The sequence below is a fragment of the Danio rerio genome, chromosome 1 (assembly GCF_052040795.2).
Source record: "Danio rerio strain M-AB ecotype USA chromosome 1, GRCz13ab, whole genome shotgun sequence".
NCBI lineage: Eukaryota > Metazoa > Chordata > Actinopteri > Cypriniformes > Danionidae > Danio > Danio rerio.
In genome coordinates, this window is record NC_141021.1 from 47,744,078 (window position 1) to 47,762,557 (window position 18,480).

At 39.1% G+C, this 18,480-nt stretch overlaps 1 protein-coding gene and 1 long non-coding RNA gene across 12 annotated transcripts in view; one reads left to right on the plus strand and one right to left on the minus strand.

The window, feature by feature from the left end:
- Window positions 1-18,480, plus strand: part of LOC141386248 (uncharacterized) — a 38,662-nt gene that overhangs the window by 1,401 nt on the left and 18,781 nt on the right. For both annotated transcript variants that reach the window (XR_015476903.1, XR_015476902.1), the window contains exon 2: window positions 14,705-14,983. This is a non-coding gene — a long non-coding RNA (uncharacterized LOC141386248). The remainder of the gene's footprint in view (window positions 1-14,704; window positions 14,984-18,480) is intronic.
- Window positions 4,144-18,480, minus strand: part of grin2bb (glutamate receptor, ionotropic, N-methyl D-aspartate 2B, genome duplicate b) — a 199,278-nt gene continuing 184,941 nt past the window's right edge. For 4 of the 10 annotated variants that reach the window (XM_087235938.1, XM_087235941.1, XM_087235940.1 and 1 more), the window contains 2 exons: window positions 14,731-14,969; window positions 4,144-10,254 (listed from right to left, as the gene is read on the minus strand). In XM_087235938.1, coding sequence (XP_087092064.1) covers window positions 7,777-10,254; window positions 14,731-14,969 — 2,717 coding nt within the window. In that variant the 3' untranslated portion in view covers window positions 4,144-7,776. Of the gene's footprint in view, window positions 10,255-10,318; window positions 11,318-14,730; window positions 14,970-18,480 lie in introns of those variants that run through there. The other 6 variants (XM_087235944.1, XM_087235943.1, XM_087235945.1 and 3 more) reach the window with 4 other exon arrangements.

The window sequence follows — 18,480 nt, forward strand, 5'->3', positions numbered from 1 at the left end:
TACAATAATCAGTTGAGATGAATCGAGATCTCTAAAATATAATTGCAAAATAGTTTTTTTCTCTCCGCGAATCCCACTATCTCGAAGTTCTGATTTTTCCCAGTGAGTTAATACCTCACAATTTATTTTCTCTGATTTTTATAGAAATGGTTGACTCAAAAAGAGTTTACTCACTATTTTGTCACCCTAAAGGGGCTCCAAACATGTTTTTCTTTCTTTTGTTAAAAAAGATTCTGAAGAAGGTTGGAAACTATTCACGTTTGCTGATTGGCAATTTCGTCACTATTTCTCAGCAACAAAACATGCCCGTACCAAATCAACATTCTTATAACTGGGTGTCATTGTAAGCATTATTGATTTTAATATTAGTGTGGCAGAACAGTATATAAACTAAAATTTGTAAAAAAATAAATAAAATAATAATAATTATAATTTACAGGTCATCAACAGGATTCACACTTGTAAAGTCAAAAACAACAGGGTCACCAATTAACACGGTCATCGCTTAAACTGTAAAACCGGTAGCTATGACACAGCAAGGGTGAACTAGCCCTTTAAGTTTATATCTTGGGTTTCTAACTTAATGCTTCTGAATTATGGGGAAGGCAGAATTGTTAACGTTAGATATAAACGTCAGAATTGTGTGAAACGCAGTTACCTCTTTTTAGCTAATTATTTTTATCTTTATGGCAGAAACATACTTCTATTATCTCTCCTCATTTAAATGAACGTGAGGGGTTCGACTTGTCGTGCCTTATTAATTACTTTCTGAATCTTTCCATTCACGACTGCCTCTATCTGTGTATCTGTCAGTCGTTCTTACAGCTTCCGCGCGTGCGTTTAGCTCTCCTCATCTCTCTCTCTCTGTCGCCTTGGACACGTGTGGGTGTTGCATATCATCTGTACTTGCTGTTTTTATGTTATGTGTCGTAGAACCCAAACCGAGACACAGTAAACTACACACATCTTTTTTTATTCTCTCCCCTTCTCTCTCTCTCTCTCTTTCCCTGCCTCCATCTCTCTTTCTTTCTCTAAAGGTCCAGTTGCTAGGTAACAGTTAATTGTCAAGAAATAGTTACATGTGTTGCAATGTATTCTGTGATTGGCTGCTTGAAGGAAGCGAGAGAGAGAGAAAAAGAGAGAGAGAGAATGAAAAAGAGAGTGGGGGAGTGAGACAGGAATAGAAAGAGTAGGTTTGTGAAATATTGAATTGCAAATGGTTTTAAAATAAACAGCTATTAGTTTAAAAATAAACAGCATGTACAACATTTTCACCATTTAAAACATATTCACCATTTCTCACATGAATCGATAATCAAAATAGGTTAGAAACTAATCAAATAGTACAGAATGAAGTGTACACTCTTAAAAATAATTTTAAAAATCCACTCTTAAAAATAAAGGTTCTTTGTTGGGCATAACTGGTTCCACAAAGAACATTTACATGTGTGAAACATCCCAGGATCTTTATAATTCTTAAAATTTTAAAATTATTAAAATGTTCTTTAAACTATGGAAATGAGTTTTTTTATGAACCGTTCACTGCCAGGTTTTTCTATGAAAAGGTCATTTTGGACACTTCATTTTTAAAAGTGTAACTACAGTGACATCAGTACTTTGCTCACACGTTATGATGCGATGAACCTGATGCATAAGCAAACACCGGAGTATCAGAAGCTTTTCACTCGCTGTCAATGTAATTTGCTGAAAGAAGCACACAGGAAACTAAAAAAAAAAAAAAAAAGAAAAAAATGTGACACACACAGACATATATATTAGGGCTGCACGATTTATCGAAAAAGATCATGATCTTGATTCGACTCTACACAGGATCTTAATTCAGCTTATATAATTCAGCCAATTATATTTTCAAGATCAGGAGAGAAGAGTAAAGGCGGACGCACAAGTCTTCACATTGTTGTATATACATTGCTCAGCAACGTGGACACCTCCAAATGGTGTTAAAAGTGTCACATGCTGTATTTATAAGCTATAATTCACCCAAATATGCAATTTCTGTCTTACACGAAATCACACATGAGCTGATGCACTGTTTGTTTACTACCTAGAGGATGCACACGTGCCCGCCAATCATGTTATAGTGAGCAGAACCTGTGTAGGCTGTGGATGACAGCTAATAAATTTGTAAATAATGTAGTTATTGTTCTGCACTCCGCAGTTAAAAGTGAAACCAAAAGCGCGCACATCATTTAAATGACCATATTGAATTTTAGAGTTATGATTATTACGATAAGTATTTGATATGTTTTTCTTTCATAGTGAACACAAAGTGTTGTGAATGAGAATAAATGTTCAACAGTGTTAGTACAGTATATATACTCTTGCCTATAATGTTGAATATAATGCAAAAGGGAATCTGATCATTTATCAGTGAATGGTCTAATAATATTGTCAATGACAAATGGCAAGCATATGTCTCAAACATAATAATTCAACTTTAGAATTATGAATAGTTGTATTCTGATCACTTTAGTGTGAATTAACAACCAGGACATATTTAAAGTCTGTTCAAGTCCACCATTCCAAGTCTATACAAAACTGAGCTTTTTAACCAGCAGTAGGCCTAATAATGTTGTTTTACCATATGTTTGAAAATAACAACAATAATAGCCTACTCATATTACCCTTTATTTTACATCTACAGAATCATTAGAAAAACATGATCTTGATTTTAAGCAAAAAAAAAAAAAAAAAAAAAAAAAAAACGTGATTCTAATTTTAGTCCGAATCGTGCAGTCCTAATATGTATACACTACACACAACGCAAACCTTCATGGACCATCCCATGTAGTTTATAGAGAAAAAGGATTCTTCAGATTTTTAAAATGTTCTTCAATCTATAAAAAGTTGTGGCTTTATGAAACAATTACTGTCAGGTTCTTCTATGAAAACACTATTTTGGAAGCTTCATTTTTAAGAGTGTAAATTCAATGACTTCAGTATTTTGCTCACACTTTATAGTGCAATGAACCTGATACAGCCAAGCAAACAACAGAGTATCAGAAGCTTATGTATCACTTATGTAGGCAGTCAATGCAATATGCTGAAAGAAGAACATAGGAAACTAAAAAAGGAGAAAACACACACACACACACACACACACACACACACACACACACACACACACACACACACACACAGTTAAAGTCAGAATTATTAGCCCCCTTCGAATTTTTTCTTCTTTTTTAAAAATGTTTTCCAACTGATGGGAAATTTTCACAGTATGTCTGATAATATTTTTTCTTCTGGATAAAGTCTTATTTGTCTTATTTTGGCTAGAATAAAAGCAGTTTTTATTTTTTTAAACACCATTTTAGGGACAAAATTATTAGCCCCTCTCCGTTAAAGAGAAATTGGGGGAAAAATAAACAAGTGGTCTAATAATTCAGGGGGACTAATAATTATGACTTCAACATATACACACACACACAATGCAAACCAAATGAGATTTATATTTGGCAGTTGTAGACACTAAGAAAAAGGAATATTGAAGTGAACACCAGAATACCAGAAGCTCTACTTCACTAGCTGTCAATGTAAAATGCTAAAAGAAGCACATAGGAAACCAAAATACATACATATAAACACAACACAAACCAAATGAGATTCATATTTGTTACTCGTAGACACTATAAAACGGAGTATCAGCATCTCCTCTCAGATTCATGGACCATCCCATGTTCTTTATAGTAAAAAAGTCCTTCAGATTATTAAAATGTTCTTCAAATGATACAAAAAATGTTATTTTATGAACCCTTCACTGCCAGGTTCTTCTATGAATACTCCATATTGGATACTAAAAGTGTAAATTCAATCACATCTGTATTTTGCTCACACGTTATGATGCGATGAACCTGATGTATCCAAGCAAACACCAGAATATCAGAAGCTCTTCACTTGCTGTCAATGTAATATGCTGAAAGAAGCACATAGGAAATCAAAAAAGAATGTGACAAACACACACACACATACAAAATGTGACAAACACACACACACACACATGTAAATACACACAGCACAAACCAGATAAGATTCATATAAGGCACTTGTAGACCCTAAGAAAATGGAGTATCAGCATTCAGATTCTGGAAATGTATGGAAAACAACAGAGGACTGTAGGGCTTGAGATCTCTCCCTTTTATTTTGTTTTTAGTCAACACTGTTTTGTACAAAGAGACAGAAGAATATATCTTAGCACTTGTTTTCACACTGTGTCTGTATTCTCAATAGCTTAAGTATTGTGAAATGTCTCATTAAATTATTATTGTAGCCTTAACACGTAATCTCTCTCTATACAAAAACAGAAAAAAAAAGAAAAACAATTTCTGTCATATTTACAGAATCTGTACAATTGTGGTTTCGAAGTAACATTGAAAATAAGTGGTTAAAATACAAGAAGGACAGAATTAAAGACAACAGAGGTGTACATTTTGTCTTGAATTCTGGTTCTCGGATGCTATTAGAATGGCACTGTGCTCCTGGTCCAGTGGTCTAATAACGTTTTCCCCATGTGGCTATATAAAAAATCTTCCAGACAAAAAATGTATCTCAAATTTCAATATTTTAAATATTTGTCTCCATATATTAAAAGGCTATGGAAAGGGGACATCATTATTTACAGCAGAGATAATAGATAACCATTGCACTGTGCTCTGTTTCCTTCACACACACACACACACACACACACACACCTGCACGCACACATGTCCACTCGCACACAGAGGTAATCAAGCATATGATTTCTGATACACGTACAATCATATGTGACGTACCTTACTGGGGAGGGTGCTAAAATGACAAACCAAAAACTAGTGTATTCATATCCTTCCCGTAATCGGGAAAGAAATGAGAAGGGAAATAAAACCATGAAATAACACAGAACATTGGCTACTATCCCTCTTTCGCCAAGTTTTTCGGCCCACCACCCTTGTGTCTTCTGCTGCAAATGTCGTCTCGCACTAAACCTGTTGTCATTAGTCGAATGATATTAGCGTACTTTAACAAGGCCACATCTTCAAAAAATGGAATACAAAACTGGAAAGCTTTTCAGGACGAGCAAAGGCAACTGTCCAGACACGCAATCACACAATACCTCCGTTACATACAGTAATACTATTAAAAATTATAGGCTCGACTCTCCAAAACACACAGAGTTTGGCAGGAAATGCAATGGTCGAAGTCTGTCACCACATCTCTAACTCTTAAAAATGCCACGTTGTTCAGGTAAAAGGAAAATGAGAAAAGTAGACCAAGCATAAAAAAATCTGAAGGGTACTTAAAAATGGTACCATGCAAAGAAAGGTATCGTGAGAGCAAAAAAATCTTGTGCTAAAAAAATAGCTGTAGATTCAAGAATGATCTTTAAAAATGATGCCTGCTGTGCCAATACTCCAGACAAAACCTAGCGAGTTGTAACTCCATTTGAAAATATTTCATTAGAATCACCACATGTACCGTATCGCCTGTATTATGCGCAGTTCATAAACATATTCACCCACAAAAAAGCAGGCATGATATCTAAAATTTGACATGAAAAGCTAAAGATATGGCAATAAATAAGTAAAAGACATGCATGCTTATCTTAAACACAAACCCTCACACAAAGACAACTGAGTCAAAAAAGAATGTGGCAAAAAAGTTAAAAATCCACAAATTGATAGCTATACATCAATTATAAACCAAATATTATAAATATTGTGCTTAAAGTGGAGATCTGTTCGCTTAACAGTTCATTCACAAAGGAAAAGTAATCTGCAATAAACACGACAAACTTCAAGTAAAGGATTTTATCTAAGCTGTGGGCCAAAAAAAAAGACAATGTCTTCAGACTGCCCTGCCATGAGGTAAAAATAAAGAGTCCTAAAACGAGAGTCTTAAGTACTTGCAATGAACCTCACGTGGCTCTCGTTTATCCTGTTAAATGAGTTCATTGGTTTATTGATTTAGTTAATTAGGTAATTTAGTTAAATGATATGTTTGTTTTTGCCTGTGCCCATCCAAAAAATTCCTGAGAAATGCCTCTACTTCAAGTGGGTATTAAAACTGCAAATTAAATTAAATGGTGTCATCCCTACCGCCATCATGTCTTAATTGATATTAAAATATTCTTGACTGGCATAAACTTTAGTATCTAGAAAATCTCAGTTCTGTTGTGCAGGTACAGTAAAGGATTGCATTTGGCTAAATAACAATAGGGTGAATGTATGTTGATTTTTAACGAATAAAATTTGCAGCAAAGTTGGGTTGATGACCTTTAATTTAATACTTTAAATATCTAACCAATATGGTAAAACATAAATCTGTAGAATTACATCCTTTCTGTCTATGTACTGTACAGAGTGGAAAAAAATGAATATTTACATAAAAAAATGCAAGCATTTTCTGAGAATTTTGCAAAACCCTACATACTGTGCACTGGCATCTCCCTAAGGAAAGTACAGATAAGCATATCTAATACTAACTAGGAAATAAATCCATAACACAGTTGTCATTTTTGCTGCTTGATCAAAGACTTCCTTTGGAGATGGGGGGCAGTGGAAAAAATGACTGATTTCTGCTTCTGTATTGTAGAAAGCCATTCAAATGTAGCGCTCTACAGCACAACACTCAGGAAGTATACTGTGCATTGTACAATGCTGTGCAAATATAAAATATCCTGTTTCTATTATCATCATTTATTAGAATAATAATTGAACTGGTTTTCTTTTGAACTCGAAATTAACACTACGAACACATTCAGGCTACTTTACGTCTCCTCAATGCTGGATATTCCATATCAGTGCTTATATCATTAAAAGGAAAATTTCAGAATAGCATGAATCATCCCATGACAAATCTGTGTGCAGTGACCATAAAGTTACCATGGCAATATGACCTGTAAATCTGGTATTCTGTAAGTCTTGGTAAGGCACATAACGTGCTGTGTATTAAACCAATATTGTTCTTACAAACGGAACACTATAAAATAAATACAATTCCTTCACAATGATATCTCAAGTACAGTTGAAGTACTTTGCAAATCATGCCTTGTACACACGTTACAGCACTCCATACTGGTAAAATAAACTTGAATAACCAATAATTAAGAACCTTTATGGAATCCAAGTTTGTCTACAACTCGATTAACAATCAAATATGTTCAACTGAGAAATCAAGTAAGCCTCCCGCTTAGTGGTTTGTAACTAAGAACTGAAACTACAGTACAAATATATAACAGCATAAAACATCCAGAAACCAAGCCCAAATGGAACATCATAAACATTGTAATAATATATAATAATATTATTATCAAGAACATTATTAATACAATTATTGTAAGTTTTACCCTGTTGTTTAAAAAAGAGTAACTGATTTCCATCCGAGATCGTACAAATTATTGTACACTGTTGTCTCCATCTGAATTGGCCACTATTTGATGTTAGGAGCAGGGAAATTGTGAGATATACAAAAAAAAGAACAAAAAAGAGAGAAAAAATAACAAGAATAAAAGAGAGGAATGAACAGGCTTTTTCCCCAAATCTCAACTTTTTCGACAGTGGGCAGGTCCCCTCGCTCTATTTACATACGTGTGCTTGGCAGCGCATGATCCGTGTAACTTCATGAAAGCATAAGTCAGTTCCTCACACACGGTTTCCTCTTCTTTTTGTGAGCCTGAAGATACTAATTACACACTGCCGTTCCAGTTTTCTCTCAATCATCGTTCTGTATGTCCGTTGGCTTCTTTTCCAAATTTCTGTCTGTTTCTGCCTATCCTCTTCAGACATCAGATTCTATACTGGAAAGCTTTTCGTAAACATGTCCATTGCTCGAGCCATTAAACGGTCTCTGTCCTTGACCCATTCCTAACCCATCCCTTGCTGACAGCAGCTTGTTGTTGCTAGGTCCTCCTCCGTGGTGGTTGCCAAGAGGCCCACCTAGACATAACTCCTTGGGGAACCGAGGGGCCACATTGGAAAGCACCCCAGAAGTTGCAGAGGCTGGCAAATAGGAAGTCACCCCCATGGAGCCCCGGAAGTCAGCCCGACTGTTGTTGAGGAGCTGTTGCTGCTGCTGCTGCGGCGTCTGTTGCTGCTGCGGCTGTGCCTGCTGCTTTTTGATGTAGTAAGATTTGGCACCGTGTAATAGACACTGGTCGTCGCCGAAGGTTGGGATGAATGGGTTCTGGTTCACCTTATCTGGGTAGAGAGATTTAGACAAGGAGTAAGTCCCGACCCCTCGGGTACCGCCCACACCTCCTCCCATCATGCCTCTATCCCTGTCCCTCATGTCTCTCTCACCCACGGAGCGACGGTGCAACCCACCTTCACCCCCACGGAATAAGCTAAATGATGAACCCCCACCCTTCCCTCTGTCCCCAAAATATGATGTCTCCCGCTCCCCTCCCGCATACTGCTCAAACATCTGGGCGTAGGGGCTCGCGCCCTCCATGTAGCGGTCTTTGTCTTTTAGGCTCACGCTTCGGGGTGGAGGAAGCATTGATGCTCCACCACCGCCTCCAAACCCACCCATCCTGCCCGCCCCTTCCTTCTGTAGTTCTACAAATGTGTCATAAGAGTGCTGCCTGCGCAAAACCTTACCACCTGGGCCAAATTTCCGCCTCTGTACCTGGGTTTGGGCACCTGTGCCTCCCCCTCCCTTTCCGCTCTCCAGAGGGTGCTTGCCCGCAATTTGATCCAGGAGGAGGTTGTCCTCACTAATGTCATACAAGTTGCCCGGTTTCTTGCACGAATCACATCGCTTGCAGGTGGCTGAACTAGGGCGGCTTGAGATTTGTCCACTCCCTCCACTGGATCCCCCAACTCCCCCAGCCGCTGGATACCCACCGGCCCCGCCTCCCCCATGCATGCAAACTGGCTTGCTTCCTCCACTTCCAACTCCTCCACTGTGGCAACTGCGACATTCCCAATCCCCGCCGGCCAACCCTCCCACCCCTCCGATGCCCTTTTCCCAGCATGCATGGCCCTGTTGCCCAGGTGATCCTCCTCCCATTCCACCCTTACATTCTGTCTTCTTGGATTTACCTTTCAGGAAATCTTCCATGGGAACCAAACTAGTGCATGCTCCCCCAGCACCACCGCTACTAACTACTCCACCGCAGCTGCCTCCGCCCAGTCCCACTCCTCCACCCATTCCAGGAGCATCACTTAAATCCAAATCCCATGGGGATGCGCCTTCCTTGGCTCGAAACTGGTCTACATAAAAGTCCCTCAAATTCTCTTTGTCTCTGAACAGATAGGAGGTGCAGTTACCACCTCTCTGGCTCTTGCGCTCCACAGGAGGGGTGGCTGAGCGGTGTGCTTGTGTTGCTGGATGATGGTGGTGATGATGATGGATAGTGTGGTGGGGACGTCTCCTGAAGCCAAGCTCAATTTCATCCTGTTCACGGCGAGACTTGGCAGAAGCGGGTCTCTTTTTTAGGCTGTCCCTGTACTGCTTGCGCCGTTTGCTGTGCCCTTCAAGGTTCCCGTAGGTCACAGTGTGAGTGGAAATATCTGACACGTCGGATCGAATGTTTCCATCGTCCCCTCCCGATCCCACCCCACCTCCCCCGCAGTACCTGTCATGTCCTGCAATAAACCCTGAACTGGATGCCCCACCCTTGAAGGAGAACTTTCCATATAGATCAGGCAGGCCAGACTTGAAGCTTGACTGGGTTGGGTGACCTGCAATCAGGTCAAACTTTTCCCTGTTCCGATGTGTCAGCGACTGCCGTGGCTGGGTGGTAAAGATGGGCGCTACCCCTCCCCCTAAACTGTCACAATCGTACCCACCCTCCAATGAGCTGGCACTCCCTAAGCTACGAGGTCGGTTAGGCAGGGGACCCGACATACCGAGAGCCAGTTCAGATCCCCCATGGTGGTGTAGGTAATGATCCTGGTACAGGTTGCTGTCCTTCAGGTGCAAGTTCCCAAAAGTCCTCTCCACCTCGCTTACATAGTCGCTGAACATGTTGTCCTCTGGTAGATACGGTGGAGGCTTGCAGTCTGAGTGGCCTGCTAGGCTGCGCCGGTGTTCGCTGATGTCATAAACGGCTGATTCACGGTGGCTGTAGTCCAATGCGCTGTGGGGTGAACCATTGACCCCAGGCACAGAGGTCATGTTTTTGGCAGTACGCAACAAGCGGAGAATGTTGGAGTGGGTGTTGTTCATGTTCATCTTCATAGTGGCTGATGGTGAGTTAAGAGCTGATTTATTCTCTTCAATCTGAACACCGTGGATGCAACTGTAGATCCCCTAATGGACAGAAAAAAATAAAACAAAAGCAAAAACAAAGGAAAAGAGAAGGAACAAACAATGTGGGATTAGATCACCATTTAATGAAATGTATAATTAACACCAAACGTTCACAATTATGATGAAAGGTTCAAATCAAACCTTTCAAGGCCAACCTTTCATTTCTAGGGATTTTCTTTAACAAGCCATGTTTAACATCAACAGTTTGTTCATCACTGTCTTTAATCCTCTGACATATATACAAGAGGAGAAAAAGGAAAATGAAGGAGACAGAAAGAGTTGAAAGGAGAGAGAGGAAAATAGAATTTGTTCAAGAAAGAGAAACGGCAGGGGTGAAAGAGGTTGTGATTGATGATGACATGGTGACAGGGTTGCAGTAACTCTGTGGTTTTGACTGCCTATCAGTGTCTCAATCAATGCGATTAAAATTCAGCTGCCACCACTGTCTACTTCTCTGTCTCTCCCCTTCATGACTGCCATGACAAATTAATTGCGTAATATGGCTAATGTGTCATTGTAAGAAATACTTCATTGTCTTTTAAATATTGTAATGTCTTTTAAAGTTATTTAAATAACATCAACCATAAAAACATTTTTATTACAATTAATGCATGAAACGCACGTGGAACAAGCAGAATTCTCCTTAAAACATTTCAAAGGCTAAAGGTTACTCTTCTACTGGCGATCGGTCCCTCCGGTGAGGCAACATGTCAGAAATGTTTCCTGTCTCGCTCTTAGTCACGCTTAGTGTCTATCCACTCCTGTGTATTTTTTTTTCCCTCTTCTCTTTATCTCCTCTTATCTCCTCTACCTTCTGTCTTTTTTTAACACAGGTCATCCTTCCCAGTGTGACTCTTATTCTCATTCATCTCCTGACCCTTCAATCCGATTGGGCTGGAACATATTCTCCATTCAGTGTTATCTTATTTCTCTTTCTCTTTCCTGCTTTCTCTTGAGGGGTGCCTTTCTCTTCATTTTTGTCTGTTGCCTCTTTTCGCCTCTATTCGCTTTGCATTCTTTTTACTCGCCCAACAGTAACAGTGCTTTCGACATCCATCTACATCTTATAAGGAATTATATTGAGTTTGAAATCAGTTTCCTTGTATCTGGTTATAAACATATTCCTGCTGGCTAACGGATCAAAATTGTATTAGTTTTCCCCACAAGACTGAATAACTTGGGTATAGCCAGGTTTAAGTCATTTGCTAATTTGGTCACATAAACTGATATTCACTCTGTGTGTTCATCCCTGGCATTATCTGGGTCATGGCACCACTCCAAATGACTTGAGGCGTGTTTTGATGCCTCGGTGTCTAAAACGTGAGACTGCTGCTTTTGGCCTTTTTGCTCAAGATCAAGGGTTGGATTTCCAAATGTTGCATAAGCACAATATGGGGATTGAAAAGTATTGGCCTGTACCACCCACAAATCAAAATTAAATTAAGCATAATTGCATGTACAGTGCATCCGGAAAGTATTTATACCGCTACACTTTTTCCACATTTTTTATGTTAAAGCCTTATTCCAAAATGGATTCATTTATTTCCTCAAATTCTAAACACAACACCCTATAATGACAATGTGAAAAAAATATTTTTTTTAAGTTGTTGGAAATTTATTAAAAAATAAAAAACCTGAAAAATCACATGTACAGCAGTTTTCACAGCCTTTGCCGTGAAGCTCTAAGTATGATTTAAAAAGGCATACACCTGTCTATATATGGTCCCATGGTTGACAGTGCATGTCAAAGCACAAACCAAGCATGAAGACAAAGGAATTGTCTGTAGAGCTCTGAGACAGGATTGTCTCGAGGCACAAGGCTGGGGAAGGTTAAAGAAAAATGTTCTTCTGCTCTGAAAGTTCCAATGTGCATAGTGGCCTCCATCATCTATAAGTGGAAGATTTTTGGAACCCCCAAGACTCTTCCTAGAGCTGGCCGGCCATCTAAGGTGAGTGATCAGGGGAGGAGGGCCTTAGACAGGGAGGTGATCAATAACCCGATGGTCACTCTGTCTGAGCGTACTTCTGTGGAGAGATTGGATCTTTACAGAAGGACAGCAATCCACCAATCAGGCCTGTATGGTAGAGTAGCCAGACAGAAGCCACTCCCCGCCTGGAACTTGCCAAAAGGCATCTGAAGGACTCTCAGACCATAAGAAACAAATTCTCTGGTCTGATGAGACTGAATTGAACTCTTTGGAGTGAACGCCAGGCATTACATTTGGAGAAAACTAGGCACCACTCATCATCAGGCTAATACCATCCCTACAGTGAAGCATGGTGGTGGCAGCATCATGCTGTGGGGATGTTTTTCAGCAGCAGGAACTGGAAGACTCGTCAGTATAAAGGGAAAGATGAATGCAGCAATGTACAGAGACATCCTGAATGAAAACCTGCTTCAGAGTGCTCTTGACCTTAGACTGGGGTGATGATTCATCTTCCAGCTGGACAATGACCCAAAGCACACCGCCAAAATATAATTGGAGTAGCTTACAAACAACTCTGTGAATGTCCTTGAGTGGCCCAGCCAGAGCCCAGACCTAAATCCTATTGAATATACCTGGAGAGATCTGAAAATGGCTGTACATCATCACTTCCCATCCAACCTGATAGAGCTTGAGAGGTACTGCAAAGAGGAATTGGTAAAAATTCCTAAAGACTGGTGTGCCAAGCTTTTGGCATCAAACTCAAAAAGACTTGACACTGTAACTGCTGCCGAAGGTGCATCAACAAAGTATTGAGCAAAGGCTGTGAATACTTCTGTACATGTGATCTTTCAGTTTTTTTATTTTTAATAAATTTCCAACAATTTAGAGAAATATTTTTTCACATTGTTATTATGGGCTGTTGTGTGTAGAATTTTGAGGAAATAAATGCATTTAATCCATTTTGGAATAAGGCTGTAACATAAAAAATAGAAAAAAGTGAAGCACTACGAATACTTTCCGGATGCACTGTATGTATCCTTTTCACATAATACATCACATGTAATACAGTTTTACACAGCAAATGTGTGTTTGGACAGTAATGGTAGTATTGGACTGAACACGGAGACTGCAAAGATATTTTAACCCAATGCATGAACTTGTGGAAGCGCATCGCAGAGCTGGTGCAAATACAAGCATCAGAGTTGTGTCTAATTTATCATTTTTTAAAATCTTTTAATTACCAGTCATTCTATGCACTTTGGTTCACTCACTGTATTACGCTGCCTGACTGGGTTTCAACAAGGTCTCGTACCAACATCATGGAGGCAGGTACTTTTACTTTTCAATACTACAGCCCCTCACCTCTTTTTGCATTTAAAACAAAGTAATATCAGCATCGTTTTTCACATGTCAGGTTTACAGCCTTTATATAGGTTGAGAGATTGAGTTTATTGACTTGAAAAGGATATGTCTTGACATAATCCGGAAAGATGTGACTTAAGTCATGTATTATTTTAATCAAGACTGGACTAAAGCGCATCAAACAAAAACTATTCGAAAAATTGAAAATGTAAATATCTTTTGTATATTTTAGACATAACTTTGATGCTTGTGTTTGCACCAGCTCTGCGATGCACATCCACAAGATCATTCATTGGGTTAAATTAGCTTTGTAGTCTCCGTTTTTAGTCCATTACTTCCATTGTATCTGTTCAGCTGAGGGAACAGAACCAACCCTGTGATGTCAGACACAACGATATTCCAAGATGGCGACGCCCTAGCTCTAAAAACTGCAGTCAAACATGCTCTTGTCTTCAAAATGGTTACATTAATCGAGTTTGTAACAAATATTTTCTTTTAAGTGGAAAATTATGTAAACTTGGCTGACTGCTTCACTTCCACTTTAATGTTACTGTTAAATAGAATTTAAACTTAATTAAATTATAGTTTAATGAAAACTTGATGTTTAGGTCAAAACAAAAAGACAAATTTTCTCAATGAATGACCTAATTTATCCAAACTTTCATTTCAATACATTTTTACTGGTAAACAAGACAAAGATGCTAATTCATAAAATGATAAACAGTGTCATATCTATCTTAAATCGTCTAATTGAGGTCTGTAGTTCTTATAATTGAACACAATATGTGGCACGCCATGATTTTGCCAAGTATGATGCGATACTGGATTAACATCTATGTTGATCCTGGTACATTAGTTTTGTTCGAAAATGTTATCCATAACTATTCCCTACCCCTTAACCCAACCGTAACTGTTAATTATTCCCAAAATCAGAGAGGAATAATAGTAGGATAACTATCATGTAGAAGTGCATAAACCTAACAGTAAGCCTAAACCATTTGATAATTGGTAAATGTACCCTTTAATTCTGATTGGCTGATTGAAATGTTGTTTCAGGCTCAACATAGATGTAAATCTAGGAACGGGTCCTATACTTGGTGAAATCAGGTTGGTGCAATAGGCGAGTGATTGAGACGACCCAAGTGCATGTTTGCTTACAGATGAATAACATAAAGCTGGCACTCACCCTGCTGATGGAGAAGGTCATGCCAGGCTTGCCCGAGCACACACCCATGAAGCAGAATCTCAGCTGCCAGTAGAAGAGGTGCTCTGCTATGAACGTAATAAGGGACAGGGCCATTGCAGCTCCCAGCATGTAGAACACACCGGCCATGTTGTCTACATCCAGCTGACTGCTCATCACCTCATTTTTCTCATTGTGGCAGATGCCAGTCAGCCACAGGGCCTCGAGTTCCTCCATCTCACCTACAAACACAGAGGTAAATGACTGCCATTTTTAGCATTTGGTTTGCATGTGGGTTAGAAACAGAGAGCGATTGTTTGTACGTCTTTGAATTTCTACTTTCTGCCTCTCCATCTGTGTGTTTTTTGTACGTTTGTGAGCTTTGAATGCTCTCGAGCTTTACTGTTAGCAGACGTGTCTGTTCATGTTTGTCTGTCCATGACGATTTCAATGCGTTTCGGCACTGCATGTATTTAGAGCCCCCACAAAACTGTGCACAGTAAACAAATTACGGCCCCTGTGAAGTGTAACATTTGTCATGACGGATTAATCCAAACTCACACACACACTGGAGCTCTTCTTCTCATTAATGATTGCTTATGGGAGTCACTTGAGATTTGGTTCCCAGCTCTAATAAGGGCCCCGAGGGCCTGACAGCCCGCAAAGGAGGGACAGGATCCTGCAGGTCTGTCTTGAGGAACAAATGCAGATATTCTTAAATATTTTCCTCACGCTCAATAAATCATACTCAAAAAAAACAAAACACATTTTAAAGAATCCAGGCTACATCAACATTATTCCAGATACATTTAAAAAAGGTGTTTTATTTTGAATTGTTGAGGTGTTTTATTTAATTTTCTCTGTTAGCATTTTCTAAAAGGTCCCAAAATGAAGTTCATCCATAAATGAAAATCCTATTATTTACTCCATTTATCATGTATCACTCTTGACTCTAAACTAATTAGCTGAAACTGAAAACAAACAATGCTGGAAACCTGTAATCACTGATTTCTATAATGGGAAAAGCAAATACTATAGACGTCAATCGTTACAGGTTTCCACCACTATTTAAAACATCTTCCTATGTTTTTTTTTTAGAAGAAAACAACTCAAACTGGTTTGGAACAAGTGGTCAATGCTCAACATATCAGAAATATAATAATAAAAAATGTATTAGGACAATTTCTCAACAAACTCAACTATTTTAGACCCTGTTTACACCTGTATTTAGCATTTTCCACTTGTGTTTGGATCAACAAAAACATCTTAAAGGGAACCTATTGTATTTTACCCCTTTTTCAAGATTTAGGATAAGTATTTTGTGTCTCCAGAATGTGTCTGTAAAGTTTCAGCTCAAAACAACCATCATATTATTTATTTTCTCTTTCAGAATGTTGGAATTTTTAGCTGTGAACACAATGTAGCCGTTTTTGTTCCCTGTGCCTTTAATGCTATTTCTCCCCACCCCCTGTTTCCACATGCCTGTCAGAGAGTGTCTCAATCTCCAGGATGCCGGGGTTAAACCCTTACTCTTTTTCGAAACATCTTTTCCAAAAGACGGCGCTCACTGAGCAGTATATAGAGTCCCCGTCACTATACTGGGGCATTAGGACCCACACATACCGCAGATTGAGTGCCCCCTGCTGGCCTCACTAACACCACTTCCGGCAGCAACCTAGCTTTCCCATGTGGTGTCCCATCCAGGTACTGACCGGGCGCAGCCCTGCTTAGCTTTAGTGGGCGACCATGTGAGAGTTGCAGAGAGCTAGCTGCAGGCAAATGCTACATTAAGAACTTTACCAATGATTATTTGATATATTTGTTGTGGATTTAATTCAAGCCTTTGTGCAATGATGAGTCACACAATGTCTTTACAAAATTCACACGCACAGACACTCACACAGCGTGCGTTTAACTTTGCACTGTTTTTGCAAAGCAAATGTGACAGGATACACATTAATATCAATTGCTGTATGGATAACTGTTATGTTAATGTACAAAATAAACCTGATTTAATGTCCTCAAACTGGGATTGAAGTATCTTTTATAAGTGTACTGACACGTGGCTGTGGTAATAAAGATGGTAAAATCCCTGTAATTCATTACAAACATGCACTGATTTAAAACCGGTTTAAACTTGTAAAACTCATCCTTTGCTGTCTTGTTGATATGAGACATGTTACTATGGAGACATGTTAATACATGGCTGTCAATCAATTCAGTGGGCGGGGAAACCAAAATCCTACCTCACGTTGCGGTGGGCATCAAAATAGAAAGGATTTGGGGCCTATTTTAACGTCAGGAAACTTATTGTCTTGATATCACCCCAATAAGATTGTGGGCACACTATACCTACACACAGTTCTGTCCAAACAGCCTACAAACGATTAATTTAAAAGATTAATCATTTTCATCATAGGTGCTTTTTTTATACCAGGTGGGAAAAGATGAAAGCCAGAATACTGTGGTAAAATATGCATCACACAACTAATTATCTAATTTTGTTACACTACACCTTTTAGTCTACAAAAAGAGTTTCAAATTGATCCACTTTGGAAAACATCTTTAAAAAGCCTATTTTCACAAGTAAAAGATCTTTGTGAAGGCTAAAAGCAGAGCAAAAGATGCAACCCAGATTAACGTAGATGCTTCCTCAATTGGCTGCATTTCTATTACACACTTGGAAGTTCAGTTGGTGACTTAAGCCTTCAAATCCGTCAAATCCCCAGCACCTATTTGAGGGTGAATGTGTGTGCGGGTGTGCGCATGCTGTGCCGGTGCATTCATGTGTACCTACATGTATATGTCACACAGTCGATGCCTTCCCAGTGTACTTTTGCAATAACACAAGCGCCCCCTTGACACTTGCAAATAGGACTCTATTCCTGCACCTGGATCATACGTTGGCTTATATAACACACACAACCGTACCTTAGATGCCATACCGGTGTCAGTGTGCTGAATCGAGGTGCACTGCCTGCTTGTCAATATGCATATAAACACTCACCATGCCACTAATCTAATCTAACACATCCAGCTTGCAAGACATCTTCATGCATGCATGGCGGATAGCTAAGTAGGGGATATATATTATATAAATCTATCTAGATGCCAATCTGAGAGGGTTTTGTATGGCCGTGCCCATATATCTATAAGCTCTCTTTACAATATATCATCCTGAATGTCTGAGGTCATTAAGACTGTTTATGCGTGTGTGGAGTGCATAGGGCATATTCTGCATGTGTCTTTGGATGTGCTCCAAACAGCCTGTCATCTCAGATGCTGTTTGCGAAAGAGACGCTGATATCCAGAAATGGCCCCTGGATCTGGATCACTAGTAGGTTCTGAAGGAAAGCTTTCAAATCAAGCTGAATTAGAGATGGGGAGATAAACACATTTCAGTGCTGTGTATCTGACACTGTTACAGTAGAGCTATTACAGTAGTTGAACATTTCATTACTGTTCAGGGTAGCTTTTTGACATATTTATGCTCACTGTATCTGCATATATTTTATTGTAATGTTTCTTTTAAAAAAATTATTCCTGTAATGACAAACCTATATGTCGGGATAAGTATTGTTAAGGTTTTAACGATATTGCTACTTTTATTGATACCACTTATCGGTTCGGTACTTTAACAGGCAAATATGCTAAAAAGACAACTTTGAATTGACACTGCATGTTACAGTCCTGTAGATTTTCATCATCTGTAACACCTGCTGAAATCACAATATGTGATCTAATTACTAAGCA